Source organism: Taudactylus pleione, unplaced genomic scaffold (assembly GCF_031769625.1).
Source record: "Taudactylus pleione unplaced genomic scaffold, aTauple2 ptg000288l, whole genome shotgun sequence".
In the NCBI taxonomy this organism is placed as follows: domain Eukaryota; kingdom Metazoa; phylum Chordata; class Amphibia; order Anura; family Myobatrachidae; genus Taudactylus; species Taudactylus pleione.
Genome location: NW_028284690.1, coordinates 1,920,496 through 1,947,090, shown reverse-complemented (window position 1 = coordinate 1,947,090; position 26,595 = coordinate 1,920,496). Strand labels below are relative to the sequence as shown.

The window sequence follows — 26,595 nt, the reverse complement described above, 5'->3', positions numbered from 1 at the left end:
CAGTATTTTAAGACCCCTATGGACCCTGATGAAGAAATAAAAGTGATAACATTTATTGGCTGATATATTTCTGTCACAAGCTTTTAAGCTATTTAGGTCTCTTCACTTGTAGTGTAGTGGACATAGGGACCCCAAAGCAATAAAATCTATTTAAAGAGCAGTTTGTTAACAATAGTAGTATGTATCAATATATCTAGATTATTACATGCACTACTTGCTTGAAACTGACGATGCGGCTGACAACCCCATGCGGCGGGATGCGGCAGGGGCTGACATATCGGGTGCTCGGGCACCGGATCGACTAGTGTGTACCCGCCGACTGATATGTCGGCCTGTCAGCTGGCATATCGGTGGGGTCGCCGGTCGCATCGCTGGGTACACACGTTGTTTACTGTGTACCTAGCTTTAGGGATTAAGGGGAGGCTGCAGGGACTGCATATGATGAAACACAGCTCATGGACAATTGTAACAGGTGGAGCAAGGGGTGTCTGCTGGGCCTGTGTAATGGTTCACTGAACTTGTGGCCCGGTAGAGAAATGGGAAGCTGACAATGGAGGAAAAGGTAAAGAGGGGGCTACTGAGAGAAGCTAACTATCCTAGGGAGAGGGAGGGCAAATTGCTTGGAGGAGGGCAGGGGCTGAGATGAAGAGGGGATGCTGGCCTTGGAAGAGATGGAGCTGTTTTCCTTATCAGAGATGGGGCAGATTGTTTTGGAAAAAACGGCAGTGATGGAGAGAGAACTACATACAGTATGTGTACACTCAAAGTAAATCTTAATCTCTGCAAGCTAGGCTTCTATTATTAAATCAGCAGGCGTGTGGCCAATATGATCTGTGAGCACTGCGGCCAGTAGCTAAATTGCATTGTCTCTCCCTGCAATAGATTGCCGGGATGCTGTGTATGAGATGAGGAGTAATCAGACTTTGCCTATCTCTGGTCGGCACATCAGGGTTAATCGGCAGCAGACGATTTTGGGGGCATAGTTGTGGAGAGGTCTGTATTTTTTTTTTACTTTTATTTGAGGTATTACTGTACATAAAAATAAAATACAAAGCAATGAAGTATTGTAAATACAATCATTAAAAAGAGAGATCAGTAATTCAATAGGGTTTTTTATTAATTCCAGCAATACAAAGACACAATAATGATTGTAACAAATGGGTAGTTCAAATCCCAACAATTTATATTTAGAACAGTAGAGTATGAGGTACACATTTGTCTTAAAAAATAACATATACAGTATAATAGTTCAATTAGAGGATATGGCCAAATAATCCGGACAGGAGGTGTTGGTCAGACAATCAACCTCTAAAAGTGAATAGGGGGATCCTGTGCTGCAACCCGAGCAGGGTACCAGGTGGTCTGGTGCAAACTCTCATGACTTTGCATTTTAGTTGTAAGCGGCAAGGTGTCAATATAGGATTCCCATAACTTAAATAAACGGTCTGCCTGTCCCTCCTTATTACATAGCATATAGAAAATGCAATTTGTCAAAAAAAACAAAGACAATGAGGTGGTGTATGTAGTATCCAGCCCTGTAAAATAGTTTTCTTCCAGCTGCACTAAGGGCTAGCAACAATTTTGTACCCTCCAGTGTTATTCGTTGTTTGGGGTCCAATACCCCTAGAATAGCCCATTCTGGAGTGAAAGGAACATAATTAACAAGTTTTCCTAGGCATATTGCCTTTCAAGGTACCAAAAGTATTTAATAATAGGGCAAGTCCACAAACAATGGTAAATATCTGCCTCTCCCTGGTGACGTTAAGGACACTGAAGATTTAGGCCCTCATTCAGAGGAGATCGCTCTCTCTGAATGGGGGCGGCCGCTTCTTTTTTTTAGAGCGGCCTCCTGGTCGCTAGCTAAGCTGTGGGTTACCACCCACAGCTTAGCGACCGACCAGGGTGATGGTCGCGATGGTCAAGACCATCGCGACCATCGGGGCTTGTGACGAGACCCTAAGGTTGGATCTCGGCAATCGCAAGCCCCAGGGGGCTTCCTGCTCTGATCGAGCAGGAAACTCCCCACTGACATCACTGCTGATGTCAGTGCGGCCGCCCACAAAACGGCAAGCGTTCTGTCAGGAACGCCTCCGTTTGTGTAGCTACCCCCCCGCCCCGCCTACAAAACGGGCCGAGCTGTCGATCAACATTGACATGTGTCTCTCTCCAGACGAAAACGAGCCCTCACCATTCCATTTACCATCAGGGAAATAGACGGGTTATGGTAGAAAAAACGTATCAAATTAATAAAACCTGTCTCAAATACCCATATCTCCAATACGCTCAACAAATGGAGCCATAAGACCATATCGAATGCTTTGTGAGTGTCCAAACTCATTAGCATATTTTGGTGTATAGGAGAATTATAACATCTGCAAGTGCAGTAAGTATACCTTTACCGCATGTCGTCCTTTCACAAAATCTAACTGATGGGCAGTCAGGATTGAGGGAAGTATTGTCTGGAGTCTAGTGGCCATGATTTTGGCTGAAAGTTTATAAACTACAGATATGTCCTTTTGCATCCTTGCTGCATACGCGGAAAATCGCGCCATGCATGGTGCGAGGTGTGCACCAGCAGGCGGATACGCGCACTGCATTCGCACCCGCAACTCCATAGGATTGCATGGTGCGATCACGGTGCGCACCATAGCGTACCCTGCTGTGGGTAATCGCATGGCGCGATGTGTTCGCATGTTTGGAGCGCGATCGGCAAGGATGTAAGAGGACACATCTGTATGTTTAACAAACTAATAGGTGTATATTAAAACAAACTAGGGTCCTTTCCTTGTTTTGGAAAAAATGTCATGTGTGCTTCATTAAAGGAAGGGTATGGGGAGCTTGATTTATGGGTGGCATTATATAGTTCAGTCTGTAGTGTATTTAACTAGGGACTTGTGGCCTGTCATGTGGGGAGGTCTGACTGAAGTGTATTTAATTGGCACTGTGTCAGAAATGCCTTTTTCGGATTTGTAAAAAATAGTGCAAAGGTATGATGTCATGTAAATTATTTAAAGAGCATCATGTGAGGGGGTTTAGATTGGTATTTTCAGGGCCTGTGGGCAGGTCTGAAGTACATTTAATGAATTTCTGGAGAGGTACAGTGCCATGTATACTTAAGGGTCTGTGGTATAATGTGGGAGGACATAATCTTTGTTTCCAATGGAACCCAGAAACTATGAGGCTGGATCCAATTTTTTTTTTTTTTAAGTGAAGGGTCCCTGGGACCCACATAATTTTTGTCTCAACGCGATAACTGAGGGTACTTTTAAATTAAAACCGTAAATCACATACTCACATTCTTTCAATTAATTCTTTCTCATCAAGAGCACCAGCAATATCTCTCTTGTTTCCAAGAACAAGAACCTGAAAAAGAATTGAAAATGTCAGCTCTATAAAAACTTTAAGGCAATTAAAACAGAGCCGTCACCTCCTAGAACTGATATGATAAATTGTGGCAGGAATTCACTAAAGCAGAGTTTCCCAAACTCCGCCATTACAGTCCAGGTTTTAAGGATATCCATTATTGAGTCCAGATGGTTAAATCAAATTGACTGAGGTATTAAGTTACCTGTGCTTAAGAATGTATATCCTTAAAACCTGGACTGCAGGCCTGGCATCCATTGCAGTGAGACGTGTAGCTGGAGAGCTCCTGATATTTCCTGCTGGGAACAGCATACTGACCCATCCAGTGGCTAATCAAAACTGCCTAAATTGCCCCCACTGTGTCCCTTGCCCTTGAGGTGTCCGGCAGTGGCGATTGTGGAACGGAGGTGTCCTGCTCTGCTCATTTGCAGACTAGGGCCTGTCATCTGCCCTGAAGCCGGGACCTAAATTTTCTAGCTTCCCTGTCATTCAGCACTGCGCGGCTGCGAGTGCCTGCCGCGATTTCCGGATTTCACAGCACCGCACACTATTAATTGAGGTACCCTGGGGACTTACCTATATAATATGAAGATCCCCTCCCTGGACCCCTGGTGTGAGAGAAACTGATCCACAGAGCTCCGGGAGGACGCCATCTTGCCAGTGTCTCTCATAAGCAAAATACTGCCAAAGAGTGTGAGCTCCATCTAGTGGTAGTTTTCGTTTATTACATGTCTCTCTCATGAGCTCTGAATACTAATCTGTTCAGTGAGCTCTCTTAAGCCCATTGCTGCTTCTTTACTAAATCTACTATAGAGATGTAGGTTGCTATATTGGACCATTTAATTCAATGTCCTCTTTCACCCTGATATCTCAAAGGCCTAACTTCTACGTGAAATAGTGGAGCATATGTTCATGTGATACTTGATTTTTTTTTTTTTTGCACACCCAGAAAGATTGAGCTGATTTTACTATGGGCCCGAAGAAGGTTAAGGTATCCAAACCTGTCTCTAAAGTAGCTTTTTTCAAACCCTCTCCTCAACCTACTAAAGCAACGTCGGTAACGTTACCCTCCCAGAAAACTGTATTGGCTACTCCATCTACAGCAGGTTCCTCTCCAACACATACCGATTCTGCATTGAGTTCCCCTAGGGACTGTGACTCTCTCACAGTTGGCACCATGAAACAACTCCTTTCGCAATTTAAAGTAGAAGTTGCGGCAGAATTCCGTGCCACTCTTCAAGCTTGTCAACAGTCAATTGATGACCTCGGTGGTAGAACTGATCATCTCGAGAATAAAATGGAGGAAGTAATAGGCTCGCACAACGATCTCATAGGTTTACATGAGTCTCTCCAATCTGAAGTTACGGCTCTTCGTGAGAAAGTCGGAGATTTGGAAGACAGATCTAGACGCAATAACATTAAACTCCGAGGAGTACCCGAGACAGTTACCCATAGTAATCTCCAAGAATATACCCTGGGCATTTTTCGAAAGCTCCTTCCTGACGCACGTTCGGACGACTTACTTATAGATCGTATCCATCGACTCCCGAAAGCTAGAAACGCCCCAGACGGTGCATCCAGAGATGTATTGATGCGGATGCATTTTTTTCATGTAAAGGAGGCCCTATTGAAAGCAGCTAGACCATCGGAAGAGTCAACAGAGGCCTTGAATGGACTTCAACTTTTTGGCGATTTATCCCAAACAACACTGGCTAAGCGACGCTCCTTTTATCCGATTACCAGTGCCCTCAGGAAGTCTAATGTGCTATATCGATGGGGATTTCCTACCAAGCTCATAGTGTCACATGATGGCTCCACTGTCACGATTAACAACCTGGAGGAGGGGTGGAAAACCCTCTCTAGGTGGAACATTGCTGGAAATTCTCCTGATCCATCGTCTGCTCAAAACTTACAGAAAGACTGGTCCATAGCGGGATCCCAAGCATAAGTATTTCTGATAATTTTTTTCTGTATTTATGCTACTCTGTATATTTTGAGAAAATTATTTGAGTGTTTCGGTTCGTTCTGAGTAGCAATAATATGTTTATATTACACTATTCTATTTCCAGCATAAGTTCCATGTAATGTTAGGCCTTCTATATACGTATATGTACGTATCTCTATATATATATATATATTTAATAACAGGTGATGTTTAACCTTGCTCCCTTAGAGTGTTATGACAAATTATGTTCTTGGGTTGGTCACTTAGTAATGTTTTCCGCCTTTTCCCCGTGAATATGGGGGAGGGGGTTGAAAATATACGTTATTTTTGTTTTTTTGCTTCATCTGGGTGACCCTAAATGTAGGTGGAGCTACGGAAATGCACCTGGTTTGTTTATAATGTTTATTAATCACTTATAAGGGGGATTGGGGACAGGCTACTACCCCCCCTTTTCAAACTTTTAAGAGTCACAGTTTTTATACGACTCTTGTTGGCTCCAAGTGGGGTCATTTTTGTTTTCTTAAATTTTTTCCTATGTCTGCTGTTTTTTTTTTTCTCTTTGTTTTCTTCTCTCTCTCTTTATCTTTACGTTACCCCCTTATGTGTTTGTTTTTGTTTTTTTTATTCAGCCAGATTTGCAGATACAAGATTATACTATATAATGTTGGTCTATGTAAAGTACTTTATATCTCGTCTTTATAGTTATGGTTAATTTGTTGTCAATCAATGCAAAAGGATTGAACTCTCCCCAAAAGAGACGATTAGCACTGAAATATTTCCATAGGCTTAAAGCGCATATTGTGGCAATACAGGAGACCCATTTTCAGCAGTCTGCCCCTCCGAGCTTTGGTAACGCTAGATTCCCTCATTGCTACACAGCTAATGGGCCTCATAAGAAGGCAGGAGTAGCCCTCCTTATTTCCCAACATTGCTCTTTCTCATTGATTTCGCAGCACGCAGACCCACAGGGAAGATATTTAATTTTGGTAGGGCTATTAGACGCCGTGGAAGTCACCTTAGTTTCATGTTATGTCCCCAACACTAGGCAACTATCCTTTTGTAGAAAATTTTGTTTGACACTGCAGAAGTACTCTAAAGGAGCACTGCTACTCCTCGGAGACTTTAACATGGTTCTCGACCCAACTATGGATAGATCCCGTCCAACGACCTCTTGTTCAAGTAGACCACAGGAGTTTTCCAAGGGTTTTCAGCAGCTTTTAGCAGAGTACGGACTGTTCGATGTCTGGAGAGCCAAACACCCTACAGTAAGGGACTATTCCTTTTATTCACATGTCCATAGATCGTACTCTCGGATAGATTTGGCTCTCTCTGATAAATGGACTTTGTCTTCTATTATAAGTATTAATATTCTTCCCATGACATGGTCGGATCACTCCCCCCTTTTTTTGAAATGGGACATAGGGAGTAGAAGAGTCGTCCCGGGCCCTTGGAGATTGGGTAACCACCTGTTGTCTCAGCCGGAGGCTCATAGAGCAATACAGGAGGCCCTTTCCCTTTTTCTTAGTACCAATAAACCGGAAGAGACTTCTATATTTAATTTTTGGTGCTCTTTAAAGGCAGTTATCAGAGGTTCAGCGATCCAGGTTGCTGCTCGGCTTAAAAGAGAATATAAACAGCAATATGAGAAAGCCGAAGCTGAGGCGGCACACTTGGAGGAGGCCCATAAAGCAGATCCATCTAATAGACTGCTATATAAACAACTTATTAATGCCCGCGAGAAGGTTAATGTCTTCTCCCTTAGAGAGGTACAGCGTAATATTGCCCGTTTAAATAAAAAATTTTATGTGTTTGGTAATCGAGCTAGTAGGTTGTTGGCTTGCAAATTGCGCGGACGAAGGGCTCGGGAACAGATACAGAGAATTTATACTCATCATGGGGCAAAGGTATCCGACCCTGTCGAGATAGCTAACACTTTTGCTACCTATTACGCACAACTATATAATCTTAAAGACGACCCCAATATTACCCAACCAACTGCTGCTCTTATTGAGCAGTTTTTGAGTAGGCTCTCCCTCCCGGTGTTGTCCTCTGAGGCCTGTCTGTCCCTTAGCTCTCCTTGGACTCTGGATGAAATAGATGTAGCAATTGGCAATATGCAATTGGATAAGGCTCCGTGCCCAGACGGCTATCCTGCAAATTTCTACAAATCTTTTAAAACTGATCTGGCTCCAATTTTGTTGTCGGTGTTTAGTGAAGCAACTGAATCTAAGCAATTCCCTAAAGAAATGTTGGAGGCACGAATCGTTGCCATACCGAAACCCGGTAAAGACCCTTATGTTGTAGCCAACTACCGCCCTATTGCATTATTGAACACCGATGTCAAGCTGTTTGCTAAATTGGTTGCTAATCGTTTATCTCGTTTATTGCCAACTCTCATTAACCCGGATCAGGTTGGATTTGTGATGGACAGACAGGCCCCAGACAATACACGTAGAGTTATTAATATAATAGAGCATTATGATTTCCTTTCAGAGTCCTTGCTGATTTTGTCGCTTCATGCCGAGAAGGCGTTTGACCGCCTACATTGGGGATATTTGATGGAGGTTTTACACCGTTTCGGTTTCCAGGGGAGAATTTTAGACTCCATCTTGGCTCTATATACCTGCCCTTCCGCGAAAGTGTTTGTCAATGGCTGCCTATCTGACAGATTTGACATATCAAACGGCACACGTCAGGGATGTCCCCTTTCACCACTCATCTTTGCGCTTGCCATTGAGCCTCTGGCTGAGACGATTAGATCCCTAAATAGCATACACGGCCCTTTTCTTGGGGCTCCTCCCATAAGATAAGTTTATTTGCAGACGATATTTTATTATGTTTACTTCATCCAGAAGAATCTCTTCCAGCACTACATGCTGTTTTAGATCAATATACAGCAGTGTCATATTACAAACTAAACACCACTAAGACAGAGGCCCTTCCCTTTAACATTTCGAATGCACTTTTGGAAAAGTTGAAGGAGACCTACAGATATATATGGAAATCTAAGTCACTTAAATACCTGGGAGTGCATTTAGCTAGAGATCATGATCTCATTGAATGTAATTTTGGGCCATTATTGAAAGCCTATGAAACGTTAACTAAGGAATGGATGCTACATGAGGTATCCTGGCTGGGACGGATTGCGGCTGCAAAAATGGTGCTCCTCCCGAAACTTATGTACTTATTTCGTACTATCCCTAGACCCCTATCTAAATCTATATGTAATAAATTTTATCAAATAATTACTAAATATATCTGGAAAGGTAATAGACCCAAAATAGCAAGAAGCACTCTCACCCTCTCCAAAGCGGCTGGAGGAGTAGCCTTCCCAGACTTGGAACGCTATCATTCAGCTTGTATTCTTAGTCAGGCCAGAGATCGGTTCATAATTGACTGCCCCAAACCGTGGGTACTTATTGAAAGGGAATTTATGCGTCCCTTCCCTCTTTCTGATTTATTCTGGTTGCCCCCCTCTGAAATTTCCTTCAGACCGGGATTTTGTAAAGCAGTTCGGACTACAATAATGTGCTGGCATGCATATGTTTCCTTAGATGAAGAAATTTCCTTGCCTTCTCCTAATCTGTCTCTCCAATCGATAGCTAATTTGATTCCAGATTTGTATTTAGGTTCATGGGTTGGGGCGGGCCTTTCTTCCCTGAGTGACGTATTCACAGAAAATGGTCTTGCCCCATTTGTGTTTCTTCAAACTCAATTTGGACTAATGAAGCAGGACTTTTATAAATACTTACAGTTGAGACATTGGTTGCAAAGCCACCTCCCTTCTCCAATTAAGAAACCTGCCTTCCCAGCGTTGCTGTTGCTTCGTTTCCAATCTCCTAATCATAAAGGAGGTATCTCTTGGTGGTATCAGTGTCAGATAAGAATAAATAAAAAGGGGAAATTACCATGCCAGATCAAATGGGAGAGAGATTTAGCTGTAGATCTTTCTGAAGATGATTGGAATATTATTTTTTGTTCTGGTTTTACAGTATCCAAATGTATTAATCATTCAGAAATGTATTACAAGCTACTTCAGAGAGCATATTTTACACCTGAGAGGCAACATAAAATCTGGCCCTCTGCCTCCCAATATTGTTGGCGAAACTGTGGCTTGGTTGGAGACATTCTCCATGTTTTCTGGTCATGTCCCCTGCTTCGACCCCTATGGAATGTGGTGTTTTCCATGATAAGTAATATAGTTGGAACAACCATTCCTGCGGAGCCCCTAACTGCTTTATTTCTTTTTTATCCTGGGACATTATCCTGTGGTGAGAGATACATCATGGGACATATTTTAATAGCTACTAAGGCTGCAATTGCTCAGGGGTGGAAGTCTGCTAACTTGCCCAACATCACAATGATAGAAAACAAGGTTCATAAGCACTTTGTTTTTGAAACATTGGATAGCAAATATTCCTCCTCTGCTAACTCCATCCATATGAAATGGTTTCAGTGGGGAGAATATAGGGAAAAACAAGGTCATTCCACTATTTATAGGGTTCCTGTTGATTTAGGTGTTCTCTGCTCTCCTCATTCAGATTCGGGGTAGTTCTACTCATCATTCCTTTAGTATCCTGTTTCTAATTACTTTTATGTGTATTAAAAGTTCTCTTTTTTGTCTATGAATCAAATGTTTGTAAGCTGACCAATGATATTTTGTTTTGTTTTGTGCTATGCGATATGTCTGGCTTCCCCCTTTTCCCCTTTTTTTCATTCTGTATCCTCATTTATTTTTCTATACTAAATTTTCAATAAAAACTATTATGGAAAAAAAAAAAAACCTGGACTGCAATGGCTGAAATTGGGAATCTCTGAACTAAGACATTTGGTGAAGAACCTATAATTATGGATGATCCCATAATTCTGGAGATCTATCAAGTGTGAACATAAACCAATAAAATTTTTCAGCCACTGTGGTATTAAACAAATATAATAACATAATACTCAGATAGTTTGCAGATGATTCATCTAATTTAAATATTTCAATGATTCTTCTATAAAAGTAATCACATAATTCAGTTATGAAGGATAAAACATCACATATGGAGAAACATGATTCCAAAGAATTAAATGAATTAACTTATTTGATCTAGTATTCTGCAATTAATATTATATTCACAATTATATCTGGAGGCTATATTGAATACCACTTTGCTGTCAATAAATGTATAATGGGCCTGATTCAGAGCCGCTCGTAAGCGGCCGCTCGTTCGCTCCGAGCGATGTTTGCCCAACTGCGCATGCATACGGATCGTTATACGCATGCGCGAACCAGTCAGTGCGGTCGAAATTCATGCGCTCGCAAAATAGCGAATGCCTGATAATTTGAGTGACAGAATGAGGCGTATGTGGGTAGTAACAGGGGAAGGTGCTTGGAAACGGGGAGTGAAGATCCGAACGCAGGCGTGCTTAAAGGTCAAAACGGGCGTTTTATGGGTGTGCATAATTAAAACAGCAGCGTCATTGACCACGTCACTGGGTTATTTTATAGCCAGAACTGCTCGCAAGATTGTGGTAGCAAAAACCAACCACAAGAATAGCGAGCAGTTCATAAACTGGTCGATGTACTCGATTAATCTAATAAATAGCGGACATGATGTAGGATGCGAGCGGCCAGGGGGCGTATTTATCCAAAAAACGACCGCAAGTTTTGTTCGCTCGTTCAAACCTAGAGGTGTGAACAGACCGCAAAGAGCGAATGGTTCATTTGAATAACCACCCCTATTTTCTGGACGAGCGAGCGCTAATTGCGTCCGGCTCTGAATCAGGCCCAATGTCCCATGCAAGAAAAAAAAAATCAAGGCAAAATGGATATGCACAGGAAAACATATCAAAAATGAGGATTTGGGAGTAAGCTAAAGTTCCTACTGTCACTTTTTCCTGACATTCTTAATTAGGACAACTTTTCTGCTGTTCTCTATGGGTTTTTTAAGAGAAGGCATAACTCAGGGTAGGGGGCGAATTTAGACTTGGGCTTTGTTTTATTAGGTAGCTATTGTGCTAGGGTGCGTGCTTTTGGGGTTCAGGTAAATTAGAAAGTTACAGTTTTTAAACTATTACCTCAAGAATGCGCCATTGAATAGATAGGAAATTTCAACTTGTTGCGCAGCCGCAGTAGGAGCCTCCAGCAGGTGTATTCACTGTGGCTTCACTTGCAGCAAGATGGCTGACTTTTGCGGGCGGTAGCCGGATCCGGGGGGAAGGAAGCCGGCCTTAGCTGCGGCCGGGGAACCGGGGATGGTAGCGGGCGTTAGCGGCGGCAGTGTGGGCGGCGGTGTAGCAGGAGTTAGGATCCGGGGAAGGTAACAGCACACAAATGCAGGCTCGGATCTGAAATATCCAGAATACCTGCATCTGTGTTAAAAAAAAAACAAACACAGAAGTAGGGACAGGTTAGTGAGACCCGTCTGTTGTTCTGTTTAATTGAAAAAAAAAACCCGTAAAAATAAAAAAAATGTTGTGGACTCCCCAAAAACAACAACCAGCACTGGGCTTTGGAAAGCCAGTACTGGTTGTGCTAAATACAGGGGTCAAATGATGTAGGGGTCCCCCGCATGAAGCACAACCAGCACCAGGCATTTCAGAACCAGTCCTGGTTGCCAAAATACGGGAGACAAATGACGTAGGGGTCCCCCATATTCAGAAACCAGCACTGGGCTCTGAGTCGGCCCTAGTTCTAGAAATACAGGGGGAAAAATGTGTAGGCTCCCCCTGTATTTACCAGAAGCACCGGACTCTTTCTAGCAGGGGGTGGTGATGCCACAGCCAGAGGACCCCTTTCACTGGGCCCCCAAGCCACAGCATCACGCCTGACTGCTAGTCAGCCCAGGCCGGGGATTCCTGGAGACCCCCCCAATAAAGGGGTCCCCCTCTCCAGGGCACTCCAAGCTGATAGCCTGGGGCTATCCCTGGCACCCCTGGGTGGTGGGTGCAGGCTTGATTGTGTAGTGTAAAGTTCAAATATTGTCTTTTGCTGTGGAACTACAGTTGGAGAACCACAAGTATTAGCATGCGGGGCATTAAGGGTCTGCTGGTACCTGTAGATCCACAGCAAAAGCGATATAAAAAAAAACACACAACACACACACCGTAGAAAAGTAACACTTTATTAAAACATACATACAAACACACACAAACACACACACACACGTGTACTCACACATGCACACACACTATCTCACATACTCCCTTAGTATCCCTGAAGCTAATCTGTCCAATGGAGCACCTGTAAATATGAAAAAAAAATTGTGCCCCACCCCCTAAAAGCAACAACCAGCACCCTACTTTTTTTTATTTTTATCTTATTAAATTTGCAAAAATCTAAAAAAAACAAACAACTTTTTACATGTTGTCATTATGGGGTATTGTGTGTAGAATTTTGAGGACAAAAATTAATTTATTCCATTTTATAATAAGGCTGTAACATAACAAAATGCACTGTACATACACGTACGATTATTTGTATACACACACAATGAAAAGGTCCATCAAATCAGAACACATTTTATCGAAAAAAATTATCCTCAATGGGTGCAAGGTTATAGCTTGTAAATACAATAACAGACTCTGAGCACATGGACCAAGCAAACCTGCACACCTCCAAATTCCTAAGATGAGTAAAAAAGTGCAGTTTAATGTAAACAATTATCTAAAGCCATCATTCCATAACAGGATATTCTAGACTTATCAGCCTGGATAAAAGCATCATCATAGTATAGAGGCCCAACGGCGGTTTAAATTAGAGAGGTGCGCTGACCCCCGTGTTTTGGTTTTGGATCCCCCCTGGTTTTGGATCTGGATTGGTTTTACCAAAACCTCACCTCCGTGTTTTGTTTTTCAGTTTTGATTTGGATCTGGATTTTTTCTTAAAAAAATCAATAAAATAGCTAAAATCACATAAAATGGGCCTTTTTTTCCTACATTATTATTAACCTCAATAACATTTATTTCCACTCATTTCCAGTCAATTTTGACCACCTCAAAGCTCTCAATATTGATTTGTTCATCTAGTTAAGGGCCAAAAGGTTGCATCCAGCTAGCTGTCACAAAACTGAGTGATAAATAGAGTTGAGGACTGTGAAAAGATGATGGTTGGGGTACCCCTTGAGCATTGCAGAATTGATTGTTGATAATTGATACAATCACTGGCTGACGTAAGAATTGATAGTTGATAGTTGGCGCAGCCACTGGCTGAAGTAAGAAGAGTTGATATTGATAAATTGGTGCAGCCCCTAGCTGAAGAATTGATAATTGATGCAGCCCCTGGCTGAAGAATTGATAATTGATGCAGCCCCTGGCTGAATAATTGATAATTGATGCAGCCCCTGTCTGAAGAATGATAATTGGTGCAGCCCCTGGCTGAAGAATTGATAATTGGTGAGGCCCCTGGCTGAATAATTGATAGTTGATAGTTAATTGTTGATGCAGCCTCTGGGCTGAGTAGTAGTGGAATACAGACCTATGATTAGGAAGGAACCAGTCCTGATACAGCTTTGAGGCCTGGAACTCTTGGCAAGGTGCGGCCATTACAGCCTTGAAGGCTGGTGAGGAGTGATGACAGGTGGCCTTTGGGCCGTGAAGCAGGATGCGGCCTTTGGGCCTTAAGGGCTGAGAACACTTGGCTGAATGTCACTGTTGTGCCACTTGTGCCATCGGGTTGACACAACAAGCAGCAATTGGTTCACAATTTTGTTTTAAAAAATGAATGGGGCATGCAGGAGATGCTGTCTGTGGCCATTACAATTTCTGGACATTCATAAAAAATAACATTAAAAATGTCAGGCAGCAATGCCCCAACCAGTACATAATGGAAAGGAAAAAAGATGCAAGATGGAACTGTCCTTGTGCCCTCCAATCCACCCTTATGTTGTATATATGAAACAGGACATTCACAGTTTAACAAAACCAATCACTTCAGCAACAGGGACTGCCACTTATGGCTGAAATTATTGGTTTGTTTGGATCCCCCACAAAACAAGCTGCCAATGGGCAGTGGACATTGGTGGCAATTATCCCATACACAAACTGGCTTTACAATACATTAGATTAGATGTCGTCGTTGTCATAGTCATCCCCATCAGTGTGTGCATCCTCCTCTTCTTCACACAATATGAATTCGTCCCCGCTGGAATCCACCATTACAGAAGCTTGTGTATTTTTTGGACTTAAGTGCTGGTAAAGTTCTTCCTCGTGGAATTTGTAATTCATTTTGATGAACATCATCTTTTCCACATTTTGGGGAAGTAACCTCCTACGACGATCACGGACAAGGTTCCGGCTGCCATGAAAACTGTTTCAGAGTACAAACTGGAGGATGGGCAACTTAAGTACAGCAAAGCCAATTTGTGTAAGGGACTCCAAATTGCCTCTTTTTCCTGCCAGTAGTGAAATGGACTGTCTGACATGCCTATTTCGATGCTATCCCTAAAATAGTCATCCAGCATTCTCTGAATGGTGACCGTATCAGACAAAGTCACGGTAGACATGTCACTCATTGTAGGTAGAGATGTGCGGGCTCGGCTTTACTCGGATTTACTCTGTTCTTTTCGCCAAAATTATCGCAAGTTCAGGTTTATTTTATTGGCTATCCAAAACAGGTGATAGCCGATAGTCAATTAAATGCCGTTTTTTAAATCTGAACATATCCAAGTAAAACCGAACCTGCACATCTCTAATTGTAAGCAGTTTTTCAGACCCAGATGTCATTAGTTTTTGCTGACTGATCTGCATCACCACCGGCAGTGGGTCTCTTAGGAAAATACATTTTTTTCCTGGCAGATGTAGAAACTGAAGGAGGAGATGCTGCCGTGTCACGTTCCACTTGAGCTGAAAATTTAATCACCACCAGCTCTTTGCATCTTTTCAGATCTATGTCCATCAAAAAGTAAGACACAAGGTATGACTTAAACCTAGGATCAAGTATGGTCGTCAAAATATAGTGATCTGATTTCAAAAGATTAACGACCCTTGGATCCTGTCGAAGCGAATGAAGGGCTTGATCTACAAGTCCGACATACTTAGCAGAATCACCTGTCTCAGCTCCTCCTTCAGTTTCTCTAGCTGCTTTTGCAAACCTGACTCAAGCTGCCAGTGTCTGAACTAACTTCACGTGTGGCAAGTTCAAAGGGTTTGAGAACCTTGCACAACATAGAAATTATTCTCCACTGCGCTTGACTAAGGTGCATTCCTGCTCCTTTCCCTATGTCATAGGCCGTAGTGTAGCCTTGGATGGCCTTTTTCTGCTCCTCCATCCGCTGAAGCATATAGGAGGGTAGAATTCCACCTAGTTACTACCTCTTGCTTCAGCTGATGACAGGGCAAATTCAACAGTTCTTGCTGCACTCTTTGACACGCAGTTGCTGAATGTCAAAAATGTCCAGAAATCTTTCGAGCCACTGAGAGCACACCCCTGTAATTTTTAAAAAAATGTTGCACCACCAAATTCATTGCGTGAGCAAAAAATGGGATGTGTTCAAATTCGCCCACATGTAATGCTCGCACAATAATGCTGCCATTGTCAGAAATCACAAATCCCGAGGAGAGTCCAAGTGGTGTAAGCCATTTTGTAATGATTTCCTTGCGTTTCTCTAAGAGGTTCTCAGTGGTATGCCTCTTACTGAAACCGGTGATAGAGTAGTCTGCCTCTGAATGAGCTGGCATTTGTTAGCTGCTGCTGCTGTTTGCACTGTTGTAGGCAATACACCTACCCAGTGGGCTGTCACAGTCATGTAATCTTTAGTTTGCCCTGCCCCTCTAGTCCACATATCTGTGGTTAAGTGAACAGTGGGCTCAACTGCATTTTGGAGGACATTAATAAGGTTTTTTTAATTTCTTTGTGCAGATTGGGAATTGCTATTCTAGAGAAGTGGAATCTAGAACTGACATGGTAGCGGGGACACACAACCTCCATTAACTGTATAAAACCCACTCCATTAATGGCAGATACTGGATGCATATCTAATACCAGCATAGCTGTTATGGCGTCAGTAATCCGCTCTGCAACTGGGTGTTTGCTGTCATAATTTTTCACCAAAACAAAGGATTGTGTGACAGTCAATTGTTTGGTTGAACTTCTTGAACTACTAAAAGTAGTCTTCTTCCTGGTCCCCTTCTGGAAAGAAGATCCACTCATAGCAACAACATCAGCAGGCGTAAACTCAAGGATCCTTCTGAGGAACAATGGATAGGAGTCAGTCCTTATGATATTGGATGCAGGACTACTTTCGATCATGAATGAGGATGATGATGCAGGTGTTGGTGGTGGATATTGCAGGCGCTTGGATCCAGATAGAAGGGAGCAGCTTGGTGACACTGGACTGATTGTTTTATTGTTCCCAAGGTTTCAATGCCCTTTCCAATTTGATGAATGTGCTGCAAGTGACGTAACAGGGAAGAGGTTCCAAGATGGTTAAGGTCCTTACCTCTACTCACTGTTAGATGGAAACGTTACAAATGGCTTGGCAAAGGATGTCTGGATTTGGGTGGAAATGATTCCACACATGAGATGTGGATTTTTTGGTCCTTTGCCCAGGCATGCCAACAATGGGATTTTTCCCACCATGGGCAACAACTGTTGCCTGATTGTGATTCACAGTTTTTGCACAAACATCCTCGGCATCAGCATCCTCATCAACATCATCCTTGTTGTTGTTATCGCCAACTACATAAATATCCTCCTCATCCTCCTTGTGCAATTCCACAGAAGCATCCTCAATTTCTACATCAGCATGTTGACTTGTGCTGCTCATCCCTACATTTGCAGAGGGCACACAAATGGTGGAAGTACGATCCTCTTCAAGTACAGTATTAGAAAGGTCAGGCTCACACATGGCAATTGCGAAAACACTTGGACTCTCCTTGGGGATCTGTGACTTTTTGGAGACAATTTAAATTTTTTTCTGTACCTCTTCTACAAGCAGAAGGGCTTAAATCATCATAACTAAAACCACCAGCCTTATCCTTTCCTTGCCACTTCGTGTAGTGATTGGCATATTGCCAAATTTTTGTTTCTTTAAAGCTGACTTAGCTTTAGATTTTTTTTGCTTTAACAGGGTAAAAGTTGATTTTTTTTAGCCTGACGTTTTGACCTGACTTAAGCCCTGGTACATCAACCTTCATAGATGACGTTGACGGCCTTGCATCGTCATCATGACTGCTGCTGGCAGCTACTAGACTGGTATGTGGATCCTACTCTCCGGTAATGTGACTGTCCTCCATACTCACTGGGGTCTTACAGCAGTGTCACCAAGCAATTATAGTGCAGCTAAGTTGGGGCTAACGCACATAACCACACACAGAAATTTTTTTTTTTTTTTCCAGACTGGGGGTGAAGAGCAGCCCCTTGACAGACAGCAGCAGCACAGCACCCCTGCGCACCTACATTGATGACATGTGTGGCTTTTTCACACTGGGGATGAAGAGCACACTCTGGACAACACAGCAGAATAGCAAGCCCCTATGGACAACAGCCAGCCAGCCCCTATGGACAGGACAACAGCCAGCCAGCCCCTATATATGGACAACAGACAGCCCCTATGGACATTAAGCAACACAACTGTAGCCAGCCCCTATGCACAGCAGCACAGCCCAGCTCCCTCCCTCTTCACAGCCGGAATGAAAAATGGCGGCGATCGCGGGACCTCTATAGAATCCAAAACCAGCGAGAATCCGACAACGGGATGACATTTTGCCTCGTTTTTAGATCAGAGTCAGGCGGAAAACCGAAGTCGACTCGGATCTGACTTGGATCCCCTAAGTTCGGGTGGGTTCGGTTCTCAGGGAACCAATCCTTCTCATCTCTAGTTTAAATGTTCACCAACACAGCTTTGAGCCCTTGATAAAAGGTGTTGATGAACATCAAAATGGCCTCTATACCATGATATGCATACTCACACACGTGACTGTAGATTTAAAAGATCTTCAGATTTAGGGCCTGAATTATCAATGAGTTTTATCACTCACAACGAGTGATAAAACCATTTTCTCCATATTTAAGTGCAGTGAAAAGTATGGAGAAAACACTGAAGTCACAGACTTTTCACCGTTTCCTAAACACACTCCATCCCCAATAGAATCTAATGGGGGTTATCTTCTGGAGATATTTATATAAACTGGAAGATACATTTATCTCTTTTTTTTTAACAAACTTATCTCCATTTCCAAATAGTGATAAGCACAGTAGCCTTTCCCCTTCAGTACCTTAACTAGCAGCACTAAATTCCTATACACATATAATGGGCCTCTGTACAAGATGGTGATAAGTAGCCTTTCCTCTCAGTACCTAAGCTATCAGCACTACATTTGTAATACCCCCACTAGTAAATAGTCCCAGGTGTGGGGTTATGTGGTACTTACGTACTCTGCAAATTTGCCTCCCGACACCTCCTTAGATACTTTGGGCTAGTTCCAATGAAAATATCAGCAATTTGATTATCTCATTTGCTTTGAATTAAAGTATAATTTTATTTACAAACAGCAATTTTATAGATCAACAATTTGTTACTAAAAACAATACAATTCTCCAATTCCACAAGCAATATGAGGCACACACTTTGAGAAAAATAATACAATTGATCCTCGTTAACTTTTATTAGACTGGAACTTCGAATAAAGATGAAATACGTCTTCCAACTTTGAAGAAATAGGTTACTTACATTCATGCAGATAAAAAATAATATCATTACACATCAATTAAGAAAACATCAGTATATCGCTGTCATTTTGTGCACAATAAAAACAATTACCCTTGCATGCAAGTGTTTGTCATAGTTCGTAAACTGGTCTGCAAACGTTGCCCGGGTTAAATGTTGAGTTTACTGTTTCTAGGGTCCTAGCAGTACTGCAATCTGAATTGACACTTGTGTGGACCAAGTAACAAAGTTAATGCCTCTTGTGTTTCATCTGTCCTTAATAAACTCAATGGCAGAGGCTTAGCAGTATGTCACTCTGGCTGCTGTCCTTTGACTGATCTCATGCTACTTGGAAAATGTTTATTTTACATAAGTCACTACTCAGTGCTCCAACACCGGCTTGTCACACTGTAGAACAGGCTGGTTCTATATGAACTCCACTCGGGCTTCACGTCCACTCCCCGGCTTCACCAATTATAGGGAGGATGTCAGTAGAAAGCTCGGCCTCTCTCAGCTTGTCCGGACTTCCCTTATCACCAGCGGAGAATGGAAGTCCCTGGTAGCTCCGGTGCTCTCTCTGCAGATTATCGCGTCTCTGGCTGCCATCTGACGCTGTCTGCAGCCATTTAGATGCGCAGGTCTGGTCCTCCTCTCTGTTACCTCAGGACTCCAACTGCCAAATACTGATCCCTGCCAACTGACCCCTGCCTAACCTTGGTCATGTGACCTGCTCTTGACCTCCTGAGCAGCTGCTGGGAATTGCTGAGTATTACACATTCCCATACACATACCTCTGTACCAGATGGTGATAAGTAGCCTTTCCCCTTCAGTACGTAAGCTATCATCACTACATTCCTATACACATATAATGGGCCTGATGCAGGTGGATGTAGCATCGATGTCGGACACAAGCGGCTGATGTTTTACATCTGCAGGGGCGTCCGAGTCGCACTGAGCATATATCCCGATTGTTACCGCCGGTGGATGAATGACGAATTTGGACGCAAAGATAGGATATTTTGGATGCATTTTAGGGTGTAACAGGGGGGTGGCTAGGTCATATGCAGGCTTGTAGCGGCAAGCGACTGCGTCCAAGGACGCAGTTACACTGGCATCAGCGGCCATGTTCTGACGGACATTCTGCGCCTCCATAGGGCTGCTCGTATCCAATATTGCGACCGATGATACGTCGGTGCAGGATTTTGCAAGGCAACAGGTGGGGATCTCAGTAGGAAGCCCATCGGCGGCGGCATTAGCATAAAGTCGCAGTCGCGCTACAAAAGATGTAGTCAAAGCTGAAACTGAGTCCACCTCTGAATCACCCAATATATTTGGAGCGATAGAGATAGATACATGAAATTAAATGTGTTCCCACAAATTAGGAGTATAGATACCCCATTAGTACAAGGAACAGGGGGCAATCCACAGATTTTATATATACACACACACACATATAGTGGTTTATGTGTATATATAAATATATTGGTATATGTGTGTGCGTTATATATATATATATATATATATATATAATATATGATATATGATATAGACACACACATGCAGTGGCGGCTCCAGAGGTGGGGCTGCAGCACAGTCCAAAATTCATATAGGGGAGCAATGCCAACTGCCAGTGACGTCTGGCATCATATGGGGTCACGGTTGGTGTGGCTCCCCTATTTCAGTATTGGACTGCGCTGGCCCACCACTGGAGCTGCCACTGCACACATGTATATACATAAACACACGCATACACATATGCAACCCCTCCTCTCCAAGTACACAGCAGCCATCGCCCCCCCTCCCACCTCAGCACAGACAGAGAAACAGACAGTGAACTTCAGACTCACTTCCCGCCCCACTCTCCACAGCATGTACAGAGACCATCAGACAGCCCCCTCCCCCGTGGTACACACAGACAGCAGCCATCAGACATCCCCTACCCCCCAGCACACACCGACAGGGACTATCAGACATCCCCTACCCCCCAGCATACACCGACAGCGCCCATCAGCCCCACTCCCGCAACACGCACTGACAGCGGACGTCCGACCCCCCCCCACCTCCCTATTCCCCATCGCAAGCTCCCCCTACCTTCACCCTAGGAAGAGGTCACACTGAGCATCCCAGCACACGGCAGCGACCGCTCCAGGTTCCCTGCCCTGCCTCCCTAGCCCAGCACTTGCTAAGCTAGGGAGGGAGGCTGATGCAGCCGCCGACCGGGCAGGGACGCTGGAGCGGTATTTGGCAGGGTACTTTGTAGCGCTGCACATGCACAGAAGAAGGAAACATAAATATCGCATCAGCACAGATGAGCTCGCTGGGTCAGGTTGTTGTCCCGAGAGTAAAATTCATATAAATATGGCTATACAAAATTTTTCATAGAAAGTGATAATTATATAAAAATAATTATGTTTATTAAATATCCCCCTTAGTACACAAAAATGTAATTGAAAGCAGGACCTCAGATGTTGGTGTTTTAGAGCTTTAGAGGTGTGGAGGTTACAGTCACTCACCGGGATACCTTGCAGTTGAGCCTTGTCCAGTAAATTATGTAGTTCATTTTTTGATGCTTCAATTTTGTCTTGATCTGCAGCATCTACCATGTATCTAGAGAAAAGACAATAATAGTCTTAAAACCACTTAACAATAGATTTACAGACATGTCCTCATTCTTTTTTGCTGCAGTAGCTTCAAACACTGCTATTGGCAGGTGTTTTTTTTACGTCTTTTTTTGCCACAAATGAGTCTACGCTGCAAAGCGATGCAACTAGAACGCACAAAGAGACTTGCTGATTACTTTGATATGTGACACTTGTATGTATGTGCGATTGAGTCTCTCAATCAGCATGCGAAGTGCTACGATGCCGTGGCTGCAGCTTTTTTCCAAGCAAAGTTCCGATTACAGACTCAGCTGCACACAGATATACAATTGTCACATATCAAATTAATCAGCACAGTCAGGGCAGATGAATTAAGCTCTGGAAAATTATAAATTGGAGAGTAATAAACTATCAACCAATCAGCTTCTAACTGTCATTTTTCAAACACAGCCTGTAACATGACAGTTAGGAGCTGATTGGCTGGTAGTTTATCACTCTCTAATTTATCACTTTTGAAAGCTTAGTACATCTCTCCCCCCTGATGCGTCCTAGTAACATCGCATTGCGACATAGACGCTAGCAGAATTGCTCAGGACCTGGCAGCTCACTCACACCAGGCATATCGTGCTGCACGTTGTATTGAGGATAGATGAGCAAGGACATATCTGTAATTTGAACAAATATTTAGCAAATAACTATGTGGGCTGATCTGACATTTTTAACTAAAATGTATGAAGGCATGGGTAGAGGCATTTAGTAATCAATTTATTTTATTAAAATTATTCGAAATTATTTTTCGCACGGTTACTTATAAACTCATCATATTGGGGAAGAGCATCAGTGAAGTTTTGGACTTCTGTACAAAGGAGCAGTATAAAGACAAGCTGATCTAAAATAGCTAATAATAGCTTTCACAAATATACACATAAATGCTAGATGAGCTTTTTTTCAAAACTAAAGATATTTGGTATAAAATGATTGCAGGGAGGATGTTTTTCCCCATACAGAACACATTTCAGTCAGTAATCACATTAGGGAATATTGAAAGCGGCCCTTTTGTCAGAGATTCAGAGCCCAGTGGTGTAACTACAAGTGACAGTTCCACCAGATAGCAACAATACCGCTCTCTGCAGGTCCAGACTGGCCATTGTAGTGACAGGGCCTCGGACAGAGCTCCCCGTTGTCCCATCCTCATTATCCATACAAGTTATGCATCTTGTGTATATGAATGCACATCAGTATATAAAGTGCTAGTTAGTACTTGACATTATTTTGCTTTAAATCATAGCTAATGTAAGTGATAAGGAGGAGGAATACCAGTACTTCCCATAAATGGAAAAGTCAATAAGACGTAACTCTTGAAAATAAGTTAGTTATTCGGTCAAGTATTTGGTTGAAAGAAGGAGATTGTATTACAGTGATAATCTCAAGTACCTCCAAGTACTCACATGCTGCTGTGCTTTTTTTTTTTTTTTTATGTAATCTGTTTTTATTGAAAACGAAAACAGCACAGTACATATATGGCCTACAACAGCCCACAGAAACATCAAATAAAGTCAAATAACAATATGAATTCAGTGGACAAATATACTCATACAACATGAAATAAAGAAGCAAGAAAGAATAAGTCTTAAATCGCTTAATTTTGAACGTGCTTTCAAATATTACTAACTGAAATAGAATGAAAAACAAAAAACAATATAAAAGCAAAAATCAAAATAACTAATCAAATAAAATAAGAAACATAAGAATTAAGAAAGAAAATAATATATAGAAAGATAACAAAATAATGGGGAAAAGTAAAAGAGGATGTCGCCATATCCTAAGAAGCACTTAAGTATTTATTTTGTACTCAGCAGTCTCTTTAAAATTCAGCCAGCAATACCAAATGTCAGTAAAATCTAGGGGAGATGATTTAGACAATGAGAGATCTTCCATATGCATATACTGATCTATTCTCTGGAACCATCGAGAGATGGGAGGACAAGTTGAAGACCTCCAATAACATGGTACAGTAGCCCTCGCAGCATTCACCAGATGACGCAACACGGATTTTTTATATATGGATATTGGAAGGTCAGATAAATTTAGCAACCAAAATTCAGGTTTATCAAATAAAGGAAGACCAACGATCAATTCCGATAATTGTCGAACCTTCCTTCAGAATTCAGCTATCACCGGGGCATTGCCACCAAATGTGGAAAGGAGTGCCCACTGCCTGTTGACAACGCCAGCATAAATCAGATAATTTTGGAAACATCCGGTGGATGTGAACAGGGCATCTATACCACCTTGCCAAAATCTTATATTGGGTTTCTAGAACTTGGAGTGAAGAGGAACTAGCAAAAGCAAAATCAAATATTTGTGACCACTGATCCTCAGTTAGGTCCCTTCCTAGTTCACTATGCCAAGCAGAGACATAAGAAGGTAGAGATGGGTTAGAGCACTCAAGACATATTTGATATATAGAAGAAATAAGGTGTCTTGGCGGGTCTACTGCCATACATAAAACGTAAAATTTAGTTGGAGTCCAGCGAGGTTCAGTAGCCCTAAGAGAATTCACATAATGTCTTAATTGGAGAAATACCCAAAAGGAACGAGGTGGGAGATTATATATTTGCTGGAGATCTGTAAAGGATCGTATTCCACTAGGTGTCACTAGATGGGATATACGTGTAATACCTTTTGTGGACCAACTAGATAAATTAGATGCCATAAGGCTTGGGGGAAAATCCGGGTTATCTACCAGCGGAGTAGGCAATGAAGCGCATGGGCTAAACGAGGGGAGGTTTCTAAATTTATTCCAACAGCGTAGAGTGGGGCCTAGTGTCGGGTGAGATAAAGACAGACATTTAACAATCCAAGGAAGGACATGGGGTGGTTTACCTACTGTGTGACCTACTACACATGTCCATTGTTTGGTTGCAGATAGAAGAGACATTTCAACAATCCTAGACAATTATCAGGTAATTGCAAACCACCTCTCAAACGGCTTTGCGTTAATACAGCCTGTGATAGTCTGGATCTACCTGAGCCCCAAACAAAATGTCCCACTAAGCTTTGCAATTCCCGAAAAAAGGAAACTGGTATGGTAATAGGCAACACTTGCATCAGGTATAAGACTTTAGGTAAAATAGACATCTTAACCGTATTAATTTTACCCAACCAGGATAGCTTCAGTAGAGACCATCTCTGGAAATCTGTCTTAAATTGTTGAATAAGAGGGGGAAAATTTAGTTGGTACAAATTATTATTTGAAGGGGATAGAAGAACACCCAAATATTTAAGACTAGAAGAAGTCCAAAGGGAAAAGCACCTCTAAGATTTGTCACAGTGCTGTCAGGGGTTGATACATTCATGGCAACGGATTTGGAATAATTGATTTTAAAATTAGAGATCCCACTGAATCTATCAAACTCATGCATGAGGGCAGGGAGAGAGGTCACCGGCAAAGAGATGGTAGCAAGGAGATCGTCAGCAAATAGTGCCAATTTGTACTCATGGTCTCCAATCTGCACACCTTTAATATCCCCGTTACACCGGATAGCCCTCGCCAATGCCTCCATGCAAAGTACAAATATAAGAGGAGACAGTGGGCATCCTTGACGTGTACCATTATTGATCGGGAAAGGCTCTGAAAGGGCCCCATTGACCCGTACTCTGGCCGTGGGAAATTTATAAAGGGCTAAAATACGATGAAGACAGTGAGAGCCTAACCCCATATATCGAAGAAGGCCTTCCATGAACTGCCAATCAATCCTGTCGAAGGCCTTCTCTGCATCTGTTGAGATGAGGATAACAGGGGACCCAGTACCTCTAACAAAATGGATTATATCAATAATCTTAGAGGTATTGTCTTTAGCCTCCCTACCTCGAACAAATCCAACTTGGTCTTCGTGTATCAAGCCAGGGAGAAGAGAACCCAGCCTATTTGCCAGCATTTTAGCATATAATTTTAAATCATTATTTAATAAAGAAATAGGCCTATAGCTAGCACATTGGGCAGGGTCCTTCCCCTCTTTAGGGATTATTGAAATATGTGCTTCAAGTGTCTGAGGGGAAAAACCTACCCTGTCGGAAACTTCATTACAGGCTTTCAAAAAAAGGGGCAACAGCATAGCTCGAAACGTCTTATAGTAACTTACAGGAAAACCATCGGGGCCAGGGCTTTTCCCAAGAGGGGTATTTGATAATGCAAGATCTAGTTCCTCGTAAGTAAAGGGGTGATCGAGAGAAGTCAGATCGCTCTCATCAAGTTGTGGGAAATCAACCGAAGAGAGGTAATTTCTGATCGCTTCATGATGCGTTAATGAATGGGTAGGCGATTGTTCCTTACGTAAATTATAAAGTTTCAAATAATAATTTTGAAAGGCAGCTGCAATCTGGGGAAAGGTATGGACAACATTCCCCCCTGAATCCCGAACATTGGAGACATAAGATTTTAACCTCTGAGTTTTTAGAGCTCTAGCAAGCATTTTGCCAGGCTTGTTTCCCCATTTATAAAATTTATGCCTGCATTTCTGTAAATCCAATTTAGTTTTATCCTGAAGAAGCTTATTAAGAGCATGTCTTGCTTCAGTAAGTTCTCTCAATGTAGTTGCATCTAAAGAGGATTTATGGGATGTTTCCAGGGACTTAATACGGGCTAGAAGTTGTTGCCGTTGAGCCATCCTTTCCCTTTTTAATCTAGAACCTAGCTGGATACAGTGTCCTATAATCACACATTTGTGTGCCTCCCACACCATTATCTTAGACACATCTGGAGTGTCATTAATATCGATATATTCAGTGATGGCTTTGAGAAGATCGTTTTTAGTACAAGGGTCACTAAGTAAGATCTCATTAAAGCGCCATGTCCACAGTCTGGGTGTCGAGTTAGGAAAACATATATTTGCAAAAATTGGGGCATGGTCAGACCAGGTAATATGACCTATTTGACTATGGGGAAAATATTGAAGGTTTCTATGATCTACAAGAAAGTAATCAATACGTGAATATACAGAGTGCGGGTTAGAGTAAAACGTATAATCTCTAACCGTTGGATGTTGAGTCCTCC

At 42.4% G+C, this 26,595-nt stretch overlaps 1 protein-coding gene across 1 annotated transcript in view; it reads right to left on the bottom strand.

Moving 5' to 3' along the window:
- The window catches only part of ARL8A (ARF like GTPase 8A), a 102,151-nt gene that overhangs the window by 14,106 nt on the left and 61,450 nt on the right, over positions 1–26,595 (bottom strand). The window contains exons 4-5 of the mRNA XM_088482442.1: positions 21,453–21,546; positions 3,296–3,363 (exon numbers count right to left, since the gene is read on the bottom strand). Of these exons, the coding sequence (XP_088338568.1) occupies positions 3,296–3,363; positions 21,453–21,546 (162 nt within the window). The remainder of the gene's footprint in view (positions 1–3,295; positions 3,364–21,452; positions 21,547–26,595) is intronic.